At 40.0% G+C, this 20,000-nt stretch overlaps 1 protein-coding gene across 1 annotated transcript in view; it reads left to right on the forward strand.

The window, feature by feature from the left end:
* The window catches only part of LOC115220794 (lysosomal alpha-glucosidase-like), a 191,461-nt gene that overhangs the window by 112,675 nt on the left and 58,786 nt on the right, over window positions 1–20,000 (forward strand). The window contains exons 3-4 of the mRNA XM_029790937.2: window positions 2,226–2,377; window positions 13,677–13,845. Coding sequence (XP_029646797.1) covers window positions 2,226–2,377; window positions 13,677–13,845 — 321 coding nt within the window. The remainder of the gene's footprint in view (window positions 1–2,225; window positions 2,378–13,676; window positions 13,846–20,000) is intronic.

A 20,000-nucleotide genomic window follows, 5' to 3' on the forward strand; every position in this document is an offset into this window, starting at 1 on the left:
ACATCTATAGCATGTGTGTGTGTGTGTGTGTGTGTGTGTGAAAGCCTTTTAGTTGTAGATGCTGCAGATAATGTGAAACATCTGATTGCTCTTTTAAATAAACTAGCAGTATCGCCTGGCATTGCTTGGGATTGTTTCAAACCCTTTAGAATTGGAATTTTTGAAAAGTAAAAATTTTGCATTATGTAGCTTGTTATTCTCTTTAAGTTAACATTTTTCTGGTTGAAATACACTAAAAAATGGTGACACAGCAGTGAAAAAATCGTAAAAAATAGGGATTTTTAAAGAAAAAAGCAACTTTTTGATGTAAATAATTTTTGGTGTTAACGTTGTCCGATTTGAATTTTTTCTGCTACGGAAGGAAGAGCAAGCCTTCTTCTATGATACTCTCAATTTTGGTCAACTTGTGCCGCAGGGTCTCGGAGGAGACAGTGTTAGTTGAAGGCTACCAAACCTGCCATACACAGACAACTTCAGCTTTATATATAGAGAGATGAAAAGAGCTGAGAATCATATTTCAGGTCTGTTTTAGGGATAGTTATTCCCTCATCAGAGTGTGTGCACCGTTATGTTCTACTGCTGCACAACCAACTTGTTATTTAAATTGCTACATATTAATGTGTGTGTGTGTGCCTTTTATCTTCTACTTGTTTCAGTCATTAGAGCGTGGCCAAGCTGGGGCACTGCCTTGAAGAATTTTAGTTGAATGAATCACCCCCCAGTGTTTACTTTTTGTTAAGCATACTTATTCTATCAGTTTTCTTTTGTCAAACCGCTAAGTTATAAGAACGTAAACACACTCAACACCAGTTGTCAAGTGTCCTGATTAGCCTATACGTTTGTAGCCAGCCATGTTGTTTATTAAACAGTGTGTCTTTATAGAATGCAGTGTAAATCAAAATACAAGGTGTGGCAGAAAAACCTCCTGTATTTTGCATGGCCATGAGTGTGGCACAAATAAAGTTAGACAGATGGCTCTGGTGTCTCCATGCAGCTAATGTTTTACCATTTTCTTTCCATGTCATTATCAGGATTTAAACCTGCGCTTTTTGTGTCGCTACTGTTGAAATGTTTATCAACCTGTAAAATGCATGAGATTATTTTTGCCACACCCTATACCCGAAACTTGTATTGTGTAGATTGGTCCATCAAGAACTCCCCCACACCTTCGCCTACTGTTCATTAAATGATAAGTTACAAATTGCCCATGCTATGTTCTGCAAGAAAGCTTTTAGAAAAAAGTGATTATTTTAATCAAACTGAAGTTAATTTTGTGCAGTATTTTATTATCCTATCGTGTGTTCCTTATAAATCCTTACCGTATTCTTTATTACCATATTTTTATTATTTTAACGTCCATTTTTCCATGTTTGCATGGCTCAGAGGGACTCCATTAAGGCAGATTTTTTTTATGGCTCGATGTCTTTCTTATTTCTAATCCCTGCCTGTTCCCAAGTAAGATAATATTCTTCCATAACTGGATGTGTTTTTCTTGGAAGTCTTGAAATGCTTGGCACTGCTTGTTTGATGGTGACATTCAATCACAACCATCATGTGCTGTTGAGACAAGGAGAACCCAATGTGCACACACACACACACACACACACACACATGTTTGTGTACATATATACATACATGTGTATGATAAGCTTCTTTCAGTTTGTCTTAGCAAAATCCACTCAAAGCTTTGGTTCATCTTTGACTATTGCTGAAGGTCCCGCACTGTGGGTTTGAACTTGGCACTACATGCTTGGGGCATGGACTTCTTAACTAAACAGCCATGTTTGCACCTGTGTTAAATTTTTTCTGTTGTACTCATTAAAGAAAGTTGCGACTCCCTTCAGTCATGAATGGCCATGGTGCTCCTTCAATAAATGTCTCCTACTCTGGCTTTGGGCCAACCAAAGCTTTGTGAGTGGATTTGGTAGATGGAAACTGAAAGAAGCACTTTGTGTGTGTGCACGTGTGCATGTATGTGTATATGTATGTGTGTGTGTGTGTATATGTGTGGGTGTGAATCCCTTTCATTTGACATTACATGCTGGTTGACATGAGAGTGGTTCATTGATAATCTTCTGTGAAAACATGTCTGGCAATGGAGGAAATTATGTTGCTTGGTAACAGATGAGGGTTGGTGACAGGAACAGCACCCAGCCATAGAAAAGTAGTCATTAAAACAAAAGCGATGACGGTGAGTTATAATATTGTCTTTGTATTTCTTACAGATTTTTGACCCGGAAAACACCCGGTATGAGGTGCCTATTGACGTTCACAAACCGGCCAAACTGACAGACATAGCAAACTGTGATTACGTAGTTTCTTATGTAAAAAGGCCATTCGGACTCGTGGTCAGGCGGAAATCCACAAAGAAAGTGATGTAAGTGTAAACTCATTATTTTATTAATGACCTCGTGCGTTAATTGCTGAGTATAAATTACAAAGTGCTTTCGTTATTTACATTTGACGGATATTTGTCCTCTTCTTGTTTGTTGTTAACACAACATTTCGGCTGATATACCCTCCCTCCTTCATCGGGTGTCTTGGGGAAATTTCGAACCTGGGTTCTCATTCCTAAGGTATTTCTTGATATTATTATTATTATTATATTATTATTATTATTATTATTATTCAGGTCACTGCCTAGAATCAAACTTGGAATCTTGGGATTAGTAGTTTGCGCTCTTAACCACTATGCCATATACCCACGCTCTAAACCACTACGCCATATGCCCAGGCATGTGACATAGTGGTTAAAAGCACAGGCTACTAATCCCAAGATTCTGAGTTCGATTCCAGGCAGTGACATAAATCATAATACTAATAATAATATTAATTCGTTTATTGGCCACATGGGCTAACAAGAATCAATTAAAACATCAAGGGACAAAACACAGGACGAAAGTTACAAAGGGTTTTGTCCGTTTGAAAAAAGTCCGTGTAACATTGAAAAATACCTTAGGAATAAGAACCCAGGTTTGAAATTTCCCCAAGAGACATGATGAAGGTTGGAGGATATATCAGCCGAAACATTGTGTTAACAACAAACAATATTAGGACAAATATCCATCAAATGTAAATAATGTAAATAATTCCTCATCTTTTAAATATAGAACTGTACAAAGTGTTTTGTCCAAAACATTGAGGGTTCTGCAAGCTCATTACCGTTAATAAGACAGTTGTGAGATTTGAACCTATGGCCAAGGGGTTAATGCTCTATCAACTTTATAACTACTTCATCTCTTAGAGCACTGCTCCTGGGTTCAGTTCCACTGTGTGGCATCTTGGGCAAGTGTCTTCTACTACAGCCTTGGGCTGACCAAAGTGTTATGAGTGGATTTGGTAGATGGAAACTGGAAGAAGCCTGTTGTGTGTGTACGTGTGTGTGTGTGTGTACTCCACTACTGCTTGACAACTGGTGTTGGTGTGTTTACACCCCTGTAACTTAGCAGTCTGACAAAAGAGACTGATAGAATAAGTGTCAGGCTTAAAAAAAGGAAAATAGTACTGGGGGTCGATTCATTTGACCGAAAATTCTTCATGGTGGTGCCCCAGCATGGCCACAGTCTAATGACTGAAACAAGTGAAAGGTAAAAGATACATGGACTGTCCCCCTCCCTCCACCACGCACACACACTCAGGTATGCAGATATGTATACACAGACATACACACAGCTGTTATACACACACACACACACAACCATTCTGGACTGCAGTGAAATTTCATAAAAAGCCCTTCACGCACCCATAAGTTGTCAGTTTGCCAAACTGGTCGGTGCCAATATAGTTCAGTTGTTCTGTTAGCGACCCATTGAAGAAGGTAAATCATAAGAGTTCCTTTAGGAACGTGGCCAAATTTAAATATGATCAACAGATTTAAGTAACTGGAAGATGAAAGGCTGGAGAAAAGGATGGAGAAGGAAAGAAAGAAGGATGAAGAATAAGTTGAAGTAAAATGGAAAGAAGCTGAAGGAGTTTGAAGAGTAGATTGGGAAAGAAGTTGAAGGTTGAGATGTTATCGTCATTTAGTGTCCACTTTTCCATGCTTCCATGGGTCAAATGGAATTTGCTGAGGCAGATTTTCTATGGCCCGGTGCTCTTCCTGTTCCCAACCCTCGCCTGTTTCTAAGCAAGGTAATATTTCCCCTTGGCCAGATGTGTTTATCACAAAGGATTGTAAGCAAAGGACACTGCTTACAGGATGGAAATGCTCCTCTTACGAATATTGCATGGTTTCAGGGCAAGGAAGACAAACACTCCGTAAAAAAGACTGTCCTGAGATAAACTTGGAAAATCCCTCTGTTATGGAAAACATTCATAAACACCAACTCAAGGAAGACTGATGGAATATTCCCATCAAAAGGTCTGTCAAATGTAAACATAACATAGGCGCAGGAGTGGCTGTGTGGTAAGTAGCTTGCTAACCAACCACATGGTTGCGGGTTCAGTCCCACTGTGTGGCATCTTGGGCAAGTGTCTTCTGCTATAGCCCCGGGCCGACCAATGCCTTGTGAGTGGATTTGGTAGACGGAAACTGAAAGAAGCCTGTCGTATATATGTATATATATATGTGTGTGTGTGTGTGTGTGTGTGTGTGTGTGTGTGTGTGTGTGTGTGTGTGTTTGTGTGTGTGTGTTTGTCCCCCTAGCATTGCTTGACAACCGATGCTGGTGTGTTTACGTCCCCGTCACTTAGCGGTTCGGCAAAAGAGACCGATAGAATAAGTCCTGGGCTTACAAAGAATAAGTCTTGGGGTCGATTTAATCGACTAAAGGCGGTGCTCCAGCATGGCTGCAGTCAAATGACTGAGACAAGTAAAAGAGTAAAGAGAGAGATAACAGACCGAATATTGTTGTTTGGGACAGAGGGGCAAAGGTATGTACCACCATAGAGGTCAACTGCCCTCCTGATATAAATATCTCTTTTAAAATTAAAGAAAAATAGGATATCTGTGGACAACTGTTTTGAAATCTCCAGCTTCTATGTCCAGACTATGAATTTATATTCATACCAATAATAATTGGAGCACTAGGTTTTATTAATAAATGCTTAAAGGAGAATCTGGATAAACTGGGATTTTCAGAAAGAGAAATTGACTGGTTGATTCGTACATTACAAGTGCAATCTGTGAGAGGAACAGCAAAAATATGCAAGACTTTTCTCAAGTTCCAAATGTGAATTTGTCTGTGTTAACTACATCCCAAAGATGGAGCCTTGTATCTTTGTTGGAAACTGGCTCCCTCCTCAGAGGAAGAATAATAAAAATAAAAAATTGAAGAGACATACAAATGTACACACACACACACACACACATGAAGGGCTTCTTTCAGTTTCCATCGATCAAATCCCCTCACAAGGCTTTGGTCATCTTCAGACTATAATAGAGAATGATTATCAATGGTACTGTGCAGTGGAAATGAACCTGAAACCATGTGGTTTGGAAGCAAACTTCTTAACAGCTAACCATCTGCCTATAGTCATTCCCAAATATATATATATATCTTTTATTCTTTTATTTGCTTCAGTCATTTGACTGTGGCCATGCTGGAACAGCACCTTTAGTCGAACAAATCAACCCTGGTACTTATCCTATCAGTCTCTTTTGCCGGACCGCTAAGTTACGGAGACGTAAACACACCAGCATCAGTTGTCAAATGATGGTGTCGGGGACAAACATAGACACACAAATATATATATATATATATATATATATATATACATACACACACACAGAATGTCTTTGAAGCATTGAAGTTAGGAAGCTTCCTTCCCAACCGCAAGGTTTTAGGTTCAGTCCCATAGCGTGGCGCTTTCAGTAAGAGTCTTCCACTACAACCCCAGGCTGACCAAAGCCACGTGGGCAGGTTTGTTTGTTAGAAACTGAAAGAAGCCTGTTACCTTACCCCTCCCCTCCATCCCTCCCCCTGCCTGTCTCCTCCTCTCTCCCCGTCCACGTCCCCCCCTCATAAATGTGTGTATGTGTGTTTTTGTGTCCTTATCTGGACTTTGTGTGGTAGCTGTAAACAAGTGCCACTGTCATACAAGCAACGTCTTTTGCTTCCAGTCTGCCATGAAAACATGTCTGGCCTTGGGGGAAATATTAACTTACTTGCAACCATGTTAGGGTTGGGAGCAGTAAGAGCACCCAGTTGTAGAAAATCTGCTTCAATGAACTCAGTCTGTTCCATGCAAACATGGGAATGTAAAATTTGGAAAAAAGTACAATGATGATGTTTATTAATTAACAGAGAGAAATCTCACAGTTTTAAACACATCTATGAAGTGGAACAAACTCAACCGGGAAACAAAGATGCTATTTAAAAGGAACTCGCCACCGTTCCCCTGCTATTTACACTGTAAATGGAAATGGCTAAATTTATATATAGTGTCTCCAGTTTTAAATACTTCAAATGTAGTTGCTTTTTTTTGCTTCTTGCTTTTTTTTTGCTGAGTTTTAATCATTTTGGGTTTTTTTTTAGTTTTTTGTTTTACATGTTATTTATTTTCTCTTTTTGTTATTTTTTTGTTTGTTTGGTCATGTTTTCATGAACGCAAAAGAAAAGAAAAAAAGAATCAGGAGGAAAAAAAAATCAATGAAAGAACACCCAAGTTAACTGCTACTTGTACTACTACCTCTTCTGGAACCACCACCACCACCACCAACACTACTACCACTACCACCACCACCACTACTACTACTACTGCCACCACCATCACTATTACTACTAACTACTACTACCATCACGAATACTACTAAAACTACCACAACCGATGCTGGTGCTTACGTCTCTGTAACTTAGCAGTTTGGCAAAAGAGACTGATAGAATAGGTACTAGGCTTACAAAAAATGAATCCTGGAATCAATTTGTTTGACTAAAGACAGTGCTCCAGCATGGCCACAGTCAAATGACCGAAACAAATAAAAGAATACACACACACACACACACACATGTGTACATGTATTTGTGTGTGTGTGTGTGCGTGTGTGTTTGTTCATATCTACTGAAATAGCTACAAGAATGTTCCCCTTACCCCATGGTATGCTTCCCCTTGTCTCCACCCTCACTTCCCAATCTTGACCCTCCACTTCATTCATTTTCAACCTTCACTGCCCCACCCCCTACTCTCCACAACAGACTCACCCTCACCACCCCACTCTCCACTGCACGCCCATCTTCACTTCTCTTCCCCAAGTCCACTCCCCCACCTACCCCCACCCCCACTGATTGTTTACTGCACCTCACAGCCATCCCCAAGCACTATGCTCCACCTTGTTCTCCTTGACCCTCATCAGCCTTACCCTTTATCCCCAAACCTACCCCCTATCTTGTCCCCCCCACCCTCACTGCTGCTCTCTACACCTAAGCCCCTCCCCCCCATTCTATTCTATTTTCTCTCTGTTAATCATCAAAGACCACAACCAGAAAATTGATGTGCAGCCAATTGGCAGTAAAGGCCTCCACCGGTTCCTCTCAGAATTACCAAAGTATTTTTTTTTTGTGTTTGAAACCAGCAAAGATTTTATTTGGACAAGAAATAATTTGGCAGGTGTTTTTCTTTCATTGTTTTTTTGATATTTTTTAAATATTTTTTTTTTTATCTCCACTGATATTTGTTGTACTTGTTTTATTGAACCACCACCTGGTCAGTGCTGGCCACATCTCTGGTCACACACCACTTTGACTAGTTTTAGGCAGTAGTTACTAGATCGTCTGTGAATTCTGCACAGGTAAACTGTGGGAAGCGTGACCTACTGCATGGCATCTTAGACAAGTCTATTCTGCTATTGCTCAGCCTGGGCTGACCAATGCCTTGTGAGTGAGTTTAGCCTGTCTTTATAGATATATGTCATGTGTGTATATGTGTGGTAAGTAGCTTGCTCACTAACCACATGGTCCCGGGTTCAGTTCCACTGCATGGCACCTTGGGCAAGTGTGTTCTACTATAGTCTCAGGCTGACCAAAGCCTTGTGAGTGGATTTGGTAGACGGAAACTGAAAGAAACCCGTTGTGTGTGTGTATGTGTTTGTTCCCCCACCATCGCTTGACAACCAATGCCAGAGGGGTTATATCCTAGTAATCTAGCAGTTCGGCAAATGAGACCAATAGAATAAGTACTAGGCTTACAAAGAATAAGCTCTGGAGTCGATCTGCTCGACTAAAGGCAGTGCTCCTGCATGGCTGCAGTCAAATGACTGAAACAAATAAAAGAATAAAAGAATATGTGTGTGTGTGTATCATCCTTATCATTTAGCATCCACTTTCCATGCTGGCATGTGTTAAACAGTTTGACTGGAACTTATAAACTGAAGAGCTGTGTGTGTATATATGTATGTGTGTGTGTATGTATGTCTGTGTGTGTACGTATTGGGTCATCCCATAAATAATGCGGTTTTTTAATACTTATATTAATTTTCAAAATTAAGATAAAGTTCTTTTTTTAATCTAAAATATACTCTCCTTCATTTTCTGCAATTCTCTTCCATCTATCTGATAGATATGTGAGGCCCCTCTTCCAAAATTCACTTGTCTGTGATGAAAAATACTCCTCCAAAGCTGTTCTGACCTTGTCTACAGAATTCATATCTTTCCTGTTCAAATAATTTTGAAGACTGCAGAATGAATGATAAGCAGATGTAGCAATGACCGGCGAATATGGTGGGGTGGGGTAACATTTCCCATTCAAACTGCTCCAACCTTTGGAATGTCATCCTCACTGTAAGCATTATGTCTGAAAATCAAAGATGGTCGATTTTCAATTGTATGCAGGTGTCGATGAATGGTTGAATGACCAAATCCAAGCTTCTCTGCTAGTTCTTCAACAGTTATGACATGATTTTGTTCCACCAGGGTTTGCTGGACATTCTCATTGAGCTCCACAGATCTTCCATGACAAGGCTTATCTTCTTGGCTGTAGTTTCCGGCTCAGAATTTCTGGAACCACCATTGACACTGGCTTACACTTATTGTCCAATCCCCATATACTGCATTAATATTCCTCGCACTTTCCGTTGCGTTGTTGCCTTTATTGAACTCATAAAACAGAATATGCCGAATATGCCATTTTGTCACTTCCATTATAGATTTGAAAAAATAACTGTTAAAATCAAACTGCACTCTTCAAAACTTGCACTAAGAATTAGTACAAGGTAAAATTACTACCTGCTTTTAGAGAAAGTTGATGCAGGTAGTTTATCCTGTCCCCCTCCGACTTTTAGTTCATGCAATTGAAAAAAAACGCATTATTTATGGGATAACCCAATATATGTATGTATGTGTATGTATATATGTATGTATGTATTTGTGTGTATATATATGTGTATGTGTGTGCATGTTTCTTTGACTTAATATTGTGTGATAGTTGTAAATGAATGTCACTGTTATATGAGCAGTATCATTCATTCTCACCAATATTCTGTGAAAACACATCTATGTGGGAAATGGTACGTTGCTTGGAAGCAGGTGAAGGTTGATGACAGGAAGGGCATCCAGCCATAGAATGTCTGCCATAGTAAAGTACATCTGACCCATGCAAGCATTTAAAAGTGGACTCTAAAATGTCTTTTGTTTGTCCACTCACCTGTGTGTGTGTGTTTGTCACTCCACTGCTTGACAAACCGTGTTGGTTTGTTTACGTCCCTGTAACTTAGTGGTTCAGCAAAGGAAACCAATAGATTAAGTACCAAACTTAAGAAACATAATTGCTGGGGTCGATTTGTTCGACTGACCTCTCAAGACACTGCCCCAGCATGACCGGAATCCAATGATTGAAGCATATACAAAAGAAATAAGAGGACTAAAAGAATAATCATTATTTTATGTCTGTTTTTCCATGCTGGCATGGGTTAGATGAGTCATATATCAAGTAACTTGTGTGTGTGTCGTTTCCTCCTCTCCTTTCTTCAACATTTTTCAAGTCTGTTGTCCCTCCTTTCATTTTCTCTTCACTCTAACCACTCCCCCTACTCTACAAATACACTTGTTACCTCTTCCTACTCCTCCCCAGGTTCCAGCTGAAATGTCAACCGTTTCTTCTTTCTCACAACATATTGGATTCCACTGTTTGAATAGTTTTACTGTTTGCTAGTACAGAATCACCTGTTTATATATGTTTTGTCTATGGATATCAATAGCTATCTATCTGTCTGTCTGCCTGTCTGTCTGTCTGTCTGGCTGTCTATCTACCTGTCTGTCTATCTACTTAGAGGTCTACCTACTTACCTACCCTTCTCTCTATCTATATATCTGTCTATCAATCTATCCATCTATCTATCTATCTATCTATCTATCTATCTATCTATCTATCTATCTATCTATCTATCTATCTATCTGTCTGTCTGTCCATCTATCTATCTATCTATCTCTCTCTCTCTCTCTCTCTATCTATCTATCTATCTATCTATCTATCTATCTATCTACCTGTCTGTCTATCTACTTAGAGGTCTACCTACTTACCTGCCCATCTCTCTATCTATATGTCTGTGTATCAATCTATCCATCTACCTGCCTACCTGTCTGTCTATCTGCTTATAAGTCTTTCTTGCAATCGCCTGTCTTTATACCTGTCTGTCCATTTATGTCTGTCTGTCTTTCTATCCATCTACCTGCCTCTGTTTATTCATTTACCTGTTCATCTATTCATCTCTATCTCTCCTATCTATTTTTTCTCTGTCTCTCTAACTCGCTGTCTGCTTATTCATTTCCCTCTCTATTCATTTATCTCTCTCTCTCTCTCTCTCTCTCTCTCTCTCTCTATCCATCCATTTACTCTTCCATCCGTCTGTTTGTCTATTTAGTCATTCATCCCTCTATCTTTTGTTTCTCCATCCATCCTCCCAACCAACCATCCATCCATCCAGCCAGCCATCCAGCCATCTCCTTATGTCCCTCTTCCCTATCTCCCCAATCCTCCCCACCACCGTTTAAGTCAGATCATTTTATTTATTGGTGATCGATTCTTCCCTAACTAATTGCTTTCTCATGTCCGATAGGTTTAGCTGACCACAAACACTCAACACTTGTTCCGGCTCTGTCATTTCTCACCAAACACAAGCTTCCACTTCTTCTGTCACAGACAGAATTTACTATTGAGAAAAGGATTTCTTGGTAGCAGCATTCTCTGTAGGAGAATCGTTTGTGGAAGCTAGTCATATGGTAAATGTCTTATGGAGACCAAAAGTGGCAGGGATAATCAATAGAGGATTATATGGTGAGTGTGTGTATAGAAGTGGAGAGGGATCAGGGGTGGCTGGGTATCTAAGAAGCTTGCTTCCCAGCTGTGTAGTCTTGGATTCAGTCCCATTGCACAGCATCTTACCATAGCCCTGGGTCAATCAAAGCCTTATGAGTGGAAACTGTAAGAAACCCCATTATATGCGCATGTAGACATATTTGTATGGGTGTGTATACATGTGTGTGGGGGGTGTTTCTTTTTTATATCTTTGTTTTAACATCCCATGATGGATGTAAATGAGCATCACCATCAAACAAGTGGTATTGTTAATTTCCAGTCTTTTGTGGAAAATATGCCTGACCATTGGGAAATATAACCTGGAAAAACAGGTTGGTGACAGGGGGGGGGGAGGCATCTGGCTGTAGAAAATTTGCTTCATCAAGTTCCATCTGATGCATGCAAGCGTAGAAAAGTGGATGTTATAACAATGATATCTGTGTGTGAATGGAAGTGTGTATATATTTGCTAGTCTGTAAACATAGGTTGCTGGATTTCCAGGAATTGAACTTGCTACCACTTTATTGTGGGCCTGACGCTCTAACCACTGAGCCATGCGTCTTCACACACATCTACATGCAAAGTGCCCCTCCATCAGTTATGACGACGACTGTTCCAGTTGGTTTGATTGATGGAACAGCTTGCTCATGAAATTAATGTGCGCAAGTGGCTGAACACTCCAGATTCAGTGTGACACAGAAAGTGACAAGGCTGACCCTTGTGTATTACAGGTACTTATTATTATTGCCAGCCGATTGGACTGGAGCAAAGTGAAATAAAGTGTTTTGCTCAAGGACACAACACATCACTAGGAATTGAACTCACAACCTTACAATCACGAACCAAATACCCCTGAACACTAAGCCATCTGCCTTCGCAATATGTGTGTGTGTGTGTGTATATATATATATATATACATACATACACACACACACATATATATGTATATATATATATATATATATATATATGAAAATCAAAATCGTAATCTATCAACATCAGTGGAATTTGTAGCTGGGATACCAGTGCCGGTGGCACATAAGAGAACCATCCAAACGTGACCGTAGCCAGCGCCGCCCTGACTGGCTTCTGTGCCGGTGGCACGTAAAAAGCACCATCCGACCGTGGCCGTTCCCAGCCTCATCTGGTCTCCATGCTGGTGGCACGTAAAAAGCACCATCCGTCCGTGGCCGTTTGCCAGCCTCGTCTGGCACCTGTACTGGTGGCACGTAAAAAGCACCCTCTACATTCACGGAGTGGTTAGCGTTAGGAAGGGCATCCAGCCGTAGAAACACTGCCAGATTAGACTGGGCCTGGTGCAGACTTCTGGCTTCCCAGACCCCAGTTGAACCGTCCAACTCATGCTAGCATGGAAAGCGGACGTTAAACGATGATGATGATACACAAACACACGGATACACACACACACATGTATACATACACACACACATATATGTACACAAACACACTAGTGATGAATGTAAGCTACTGACAGACCTCAATGAAGCAGAAATGTGCATTTGACATTCTTTACCTCCCATTGCTGGACAACTTTTGTCAGCTCTCCAAATACTTTCTGTTTATGAACACACTGCATCCTTGTGAGACTCTTTCACCAGATGAATACTTTGGTAAATTTACTTTCTTTGCAATGTATTCACATGAAATATGATATGCAGATGGTTATATGTGTATGTATGTGTATATATGTATATATATATATATATATATATATATATATATATATATATATATATATATATATAATATATATATATATATATACACTAGCAGCTAAGTCCGGTTTCACCTGGTCGGTTTGGATGATGTGGCTGTAAAACCTGCTCTGTAAGCATTCGACTTGTTTGGGCATGGGTATGTTAAAAAACAATTTAAGAATGACTTTTTTCTGTCAAAACGCTAAAAATAACTGACCAACAAAAAAAAAAAACCCAACCCAGATTCAACCAAATCAAAAAATAACCAAATACTAAGCGTACAAAGATGAACCATCCCACTTCCATTGCACGTGCACATGCACATACACACACACACACACATTCACATACCCCCCTTTTACATACACATATTCACACAGAGTTGAAACACTGATTTATTTTTTGCTGGGTACAATTTTCATCATCCCACTACCAAGTATGAACTCACCCCTTCCTTCCTTATTTATCTATCACCCCTTCCTTTCTCATTCATAAACACAAGAGTATTATTATAGTAGATTATCTCGGTAACCATGGCAGCCATGAAGAAAATACAAAGCTCAGCATCACCACCGGATCACTCTACACATCTGTGTAAATTTTCGTGTAATTCCACCCAACTATTTGACTGTGATTCCCAAGACAAGAAAAAAATCGCCCATGTCAAATTTACATGTATAGATATATGTGTGTGTGTGTATTTATTTGTTTTTTTTTCTACTTTTGTTACAGATTTAACTCTGCCGTGGCAGCACCATTGATATTTGCTGACCAATATCTACAGATTGGAACTTTACTTTCAACCAAATATGTCTATGGACTTGGGGAACACCGAGATTCCTTCCTTATCAATGTGGATTGGACCTCACGAGGTTACTGGGCCAGGGACCAGAGTCCAAGAGTAAGTCTCACATTCTTTTATATGCATAAGCACCACCCCAATCAGCCGCACCATCATCGTCACTACCACCACCACCACCACCTTCACCACCACCACCACCACCACCTTCACCACCACCATCACCACCACCACCATCACTACCATCATCATCATCATCATCATCACCATAGTCATCATCACTACCAACACTACCACCATCACCACCATTGTCATCATCATCACAAACACCACCACCATCTCCACCACCACCATCTCACTACCATCTCCACCATCAACACCACTGTCATCATCATCACCACTACCATCACCATCACCACTATCGTCATCACCATCACTACCACCATCATCATCATCACCATTGTCACCACCACCACCATCATTACCATCACCATGTCCACCATCCACCATCAACACCACTGTCATCATCAACACCACTGTCATCATCACCACCACCGTCATCATCACCATCATTGCCCTCACCACCATTGTCATCATTGCTTGCTTACAGTGAATTATATAACAATATTGAACTTAAAGCCTTGTGAACTGGACTGTTGACAGTTAAGTGTCTTAGACATGGATTATAGTACAGTGTACTGTGACATGCTGTGGTATCTATTTACAGCTAAGTAGACTGTGGTGTTGTTAATTTAGCACATTGTGATTGAGTTTGGTTGACAGAAACTTAAAAAAAGAAGTTTGTTATGTGTGCATGTTTGTCTGTGTGTGAGATCCCTTCAAAAACAGGTAAAGGTTAGAATCAGGTAGGACATCAGATTGTAAAAACAATACCTGAATGGTATATTCATCTAACACATGCTAGTATTGGAAAACAGACGTAAAATGAATGAATACACACATGTTCACACACATGCTCTCTGTCTCTCTCACACCCACACATCATTGCTTTTCCATGCTAGGTAAGGGTTAGATTAGGAAGTACTTGATGCAGGAATTTTACAGCTAGATGCTCTTCCTGTTGCCAACCCTCACCTGTTTTGCTTTAAAACCCATTCCAAAACAGACAGTAGAACCTGGTGTGGCTCCTGGCCTTGCCAGCTCCTATCGAACTGACCAACCCATGCCAAGCAAGGAAAATATTAAATGATGATGGTTGTGATGATGTATATATATAATGTATAAAATTGAATATATAAAAAAGTGGTGAACCAGCCCACACGTATGTGCTATATACGATCTGACTGTACACATATATACACCTTTGTCTCCCTCGGCTCAATGAAATCTGTGTAACAAAATCAGTTCCCTAAAAATAGATAAGAAACTGAAAATTAATTTGAAGAACGGTACCGTGCCAAAAAAGCTCCAGCTAGGACATATCTATAATAGCATTCATTCTCTTGCATTTATAGAACACACACAGAGGGATGCTCTCTCCTCCTCTCTCACACACACACACACATTAATGTTTATGCATGTACACACACATTAAAACATATACGCATATGTACATGAACATACATACACACACGTTATCTGAATTTGCCAAGGAATTTTTTCCAATCGTTGGTCTTTTCATTATGTAAACACCTACTTCACTTCGTCTGTCATAGGAAAAAAAAAATCAATGATTTTGTAGAAATGAAGAGAGAATATATTAACATACACACACATATGTATACACACATACGCATGTATGCATATGTATATGTACGTCTATCTGTAGGTACGTGTGTGTGTGTGTGTATGTATGTATTTTTGTATATGCATGTATATGTGTGTGTACATATGTATGTTTGTACTTATGTGTGTATGTTCATGTGTACATGTATGTGGATATTTCTCTCTCTCTCTCTCTATATATATATATAATGTATGTATGTGTATATATAATGTATGTGTGTGTATATATATATATATGTAATGTGTGTATGTGTATGTATGTTTGTGTATATGTATGTATGTGTATATATATATATGTATGTGTATATATATATATGTATGTGTATATATATATATATATGTATGTATGTGTATATATAATGTATGTGTGTGTATATATATATATATGTAATGTGTGTATGTGTATGTATGTTTGTGTATATGTATGTATGTGTATATATATATATGTATGTGTATATATATATATGTATGTGTATATATATATATATATGTATGTATGTGTATATATAATGTATGTGTGTGTATATATATATATATGTAATGTGTGTATGTGTATGTATGTTTGTGTATATGTATGTATGTGTATATATTTGTATGTATATATATATATATATATATATGTATGTGTATATATTTGTATGTATACATATATGTGTGTGTATGTGTATATGTAGAGGCACAATGGCCAAGTGGTTAAGGCAGCGGACTCACAGTCGGAGGATCACAGTTTCGATTCCCAGACCGGGCGTTTTGTGTGTTTATTGAGCGAAAACACCTAGGAGCCCCACGAGGCTCAGGTAGGAGGTGGTGGTGACTCCTGTTGTACTCTTTCGCCACAACTTTCTCTCACTCTTTCTTCCTGTTTCTTGAGTAACGCTGCGATGGACTGGCGTCCCGTCCAGCTGGGGGGAACACATACGCCACAGAAACTGGGCCCATGAGCCTGGCTAGGCTTGAAAAGGGTGAAAAGGAAGATGTGTGTGTATATATATATATGTGTGTGTGTATGTATATATATATGTGTGTATACATATGTATGTGTGTATGTATGTATGTATGTGTATATATATACCTATCATTCATCTCTCATTCATACCACTGTTACCCGGGTCCCTCTACCTCTCTTGCTCCTGCTTGTTGTTCCCTAACCCCTTACTCATCCCTTACTCACTCCCGATACCTTTCAGTCAAGCAGAGATATGCTTTTGGGATGACTGAGGACAGACGTGGTTCTCTCCTCCCTTGGCCATACACTGCACTCTCTCATCCTCATCTTTACTGCTCATCTGTTGTTCAATATAAAATACTCATCCCTCAGTTACTCGCTCTTTTCCCCAATTCTTACTGCATTCTGCTCAAGCATGGCACAGACCTTCATTTTACATTACTTCCAGTGAGGATATCACAGTCCCTATTCTGACCCTCTCATGTTCTCTTTACCATTGTAGTCTCTCTCTCTCTTTCTCTTCCTTCTCTTCATCGCCCCACAACTCTAATCTCCATCTCTCCTTTCCTTCAACTCTCTCCCTCTCTTTCTCTTTCTGTCTCTGTGTCCACCATTCCCTCTCTCTGTCTCTCCATCATTCCAGTCTTTATGTCCTCATCTCCCATTCCTTGCTACTTCAATCTGTCTTCTCTTTTCTCTGGGACTCCCCCCCTCTCTCTCTCTGCTTATATATATTATCTACCCATCCATCCATCCATCCATCCATTCTGCACTCAGTCACTTCCATCTGTCCCTCTCTCTATCTCCACACTTCACATTCTCTCTCTCTCTCTCCTCTCCCCCCTCTCTCTCCATACTCCTCCTTCCTCTCCACCACACCCCCTCTGTTCTTACAGGACACAATCATAAATATTTAATCATCATTCAGTCGTGTCACTATGTACAACAATCTTGTTTTTCATGTTGCAAAATGCTGTTTTTCTTGTACTCCATTTTGTTGTTGTTGTTGCAGTTATTTTCACATTTTACGTGTTTTTGTCTTGGATTTGATTTGCATTTTGCTGCTTTTTTTTGTGTAAACCTTTGTGTGTGAGTGAATGTGTATGCATACACACACACACACATTCACACACATGCACACTCTCGGATCTTTCAGCAGGTGATTGACATCCATGTATGTGTATGTATACACACACACACTGGAGTTAACTAAGCTGTTCAGTAAGAGTCACATATCATCATCATCATCATCAATTTTATGTTCATTTTTCCATGCTTGGGTTAGAGGAGTCCTTTCTGACACACCTTTCTGTCACATGTTGCATTCTTTTGTCATCTCTCATCTGACGTTCAATTTCCCCCCGAGATCACACTTCACCAGTTTTGCCTATATCCACCTCGGTCTTACTCTTCCATTGGTTCCTCCCACATGACTCCCCTGGCACTTTTGTGCCACCCACTTCTCTGCTTCCATACACATCACACATCCATATCTTGCATACAATTTCATTCCTCTTGCACCGCTTTTGTTTAATATGTGCCTCATTTGTGCCTCATCATTCTGGCACACTGCTTCCCATCCAGTGGATCGTACTCACTTTATTTCTTTCTAGCTTTAGCACATCTTCCTCATTCAGTGCCTGGTGGTTGCTGTCATCAGAAATCTGTTTGATGTTCAAGAACTGCAATAGGGTCTTTAAAGGTTATATGGCCCTGTGGTTAAGAAACTTGCTTCCCAATCACATGGTTTTAGTTTCAGTTCCACTGCACAGCCCTTTGGGCATGTGTCTTCTACTATTAAAACCCCAGGCCATTAAAAGCTTTGTGAGGTGGAAACTGAAGGAAGCCCATTATGTGTATGAGTGTATATATACATATATATATATATATATACATATATATATACACACACACACACACACACACACACACACAGACACACATACATGAACAAGGCATGGTTGTGTGGTAAGAAGTTGGCTTCCCAACAACATGGTTCTGGGTTCAATCCCACTGCATTGTACTTTGGGCAAGTTTCTTCTATGACAGCCCCAGGCTGACCAAAGCTTTGTGAGTGAATTTGGTAAACAGAAACTGAAAGAAAGCTGGCAGAAACGTTAGCACGCCGAGCGAAATGCTTAGCGGTATTTCGTCTGTTGTTACGTTCTGAGTTCAAATTCCGCCGAGGTCGACGTTGCCTTTCATCCTTTTGGGGTCGATAAATTAAATACCAGTTACACACTGGGGTTGATATAATCGACTTAATCCGTTTGCCTGTCCTTGTTTGTCCACTCTTTGTGTATCCCCTTGTGGGTAGTAAAGAAATAGGTATTTCGTCTGTCGTTATGTTCTGAGTTCAAATTCCACCGAGGTCGACGTTGCCTTTCATCCTTTCGGGGTCGATAAATTAAATACCAGTTATGCACTGGGGTCGATATAATTGACTTAATCCATTTGTCTGTCTTTGTTTGTCCCCTCTATGTTTGGCCCCTTGTGAGCAATAAAGAAATAAGAAACTGAAAGAAGCCTGTTGTGTGTGTGTGTGTGTGTCACTGTCATGTTGCCTTGACACTGCATGATAATTGTAAACGAGTGTCACCTTCATGCAGGTGGTGTTCTTTGTTTCCAGTCTTCTGTGAAAACCTGCCTGGTTATGGGTAAAAACTGCCTTGCTTGGAAATAGATGAGGGTTGGGTAACAGGAAGAGCACCCAGTTGAAGAAAATCGGCCTCAGCAAAATTCTCTCTGATCCACGAAGGCATGGAAAAGGAGACATTAAAATACTGGTCAATGCCTGTGCCAGTGACTTGTAAAAAGCACCATTCGAGCGTGACCAATGCCAGTGGCACGTAAAAAGCATCATTCGAGCATGGTTGATGCCAGTGGCATTTAAAAAGTACCATTCAGTATGATCGATGCCAGTGTCGCCTGACTGGCCCCCATGCCGGTGTCATGTAAAAATCACCCACTATACTCAGAGTTGTTGGCGTTAGGAAGAGCATCCAGCAGTAGAGTCCTTGCCAGATCAGATTGGAGTCTGGTGCAGCCTTCTGGTTCGCCAGTCCTCAGTCAAACCATCCAACCCAACCCAGCATGGAAAGTGGACGTTAAACGACGATGATGATGATAATATTATCTTTCATCTTTTACTTGTTTTAGTCATTAGACTGCGGCCATGCTGGGGCACCTTGAAAAGTTTTTACTCAAATGAATTGACCCTAGTACGTACGCCTGTTTTTCTGTTAAAGCTTGGTTCTTATTCTATTGCTCTCTTTTGCTGAACTGCTAAGTGAGCAATGGCAGAGTACAAATACAGATACATACACACAGGTTTCTTTCAGTTTCTGTCTACCAAATCCCCTCACAAGCTTTGGTTGACCCAAGGCTATAATAGAAGACACTTACCCAAGGTGCCACATAGTGGGATGGAACCTGGAACCACGTGGTTAGGAATCAAGTTTCTTACCACACAACCACGCCTGCACCTGTAACCCTGATATATATTTAGCATCTAATCTCTGCTCTCAATGATTGCTTTTAGCTGATTCTGTATTTCCACGCAATT

Source organism: Octopus sinensis, linkage group LG17 (assembly GCF_006345805.1).
Source record: "Octopus sinensis linkage group LG17, ASM634580v1, whole genome shotgun sequence".
NCBI lineage: Eukaryota > Metazoa > Mollusca > Cephalopoda > Octopoda > Octopodidae > Octopus > Octopus sinensis.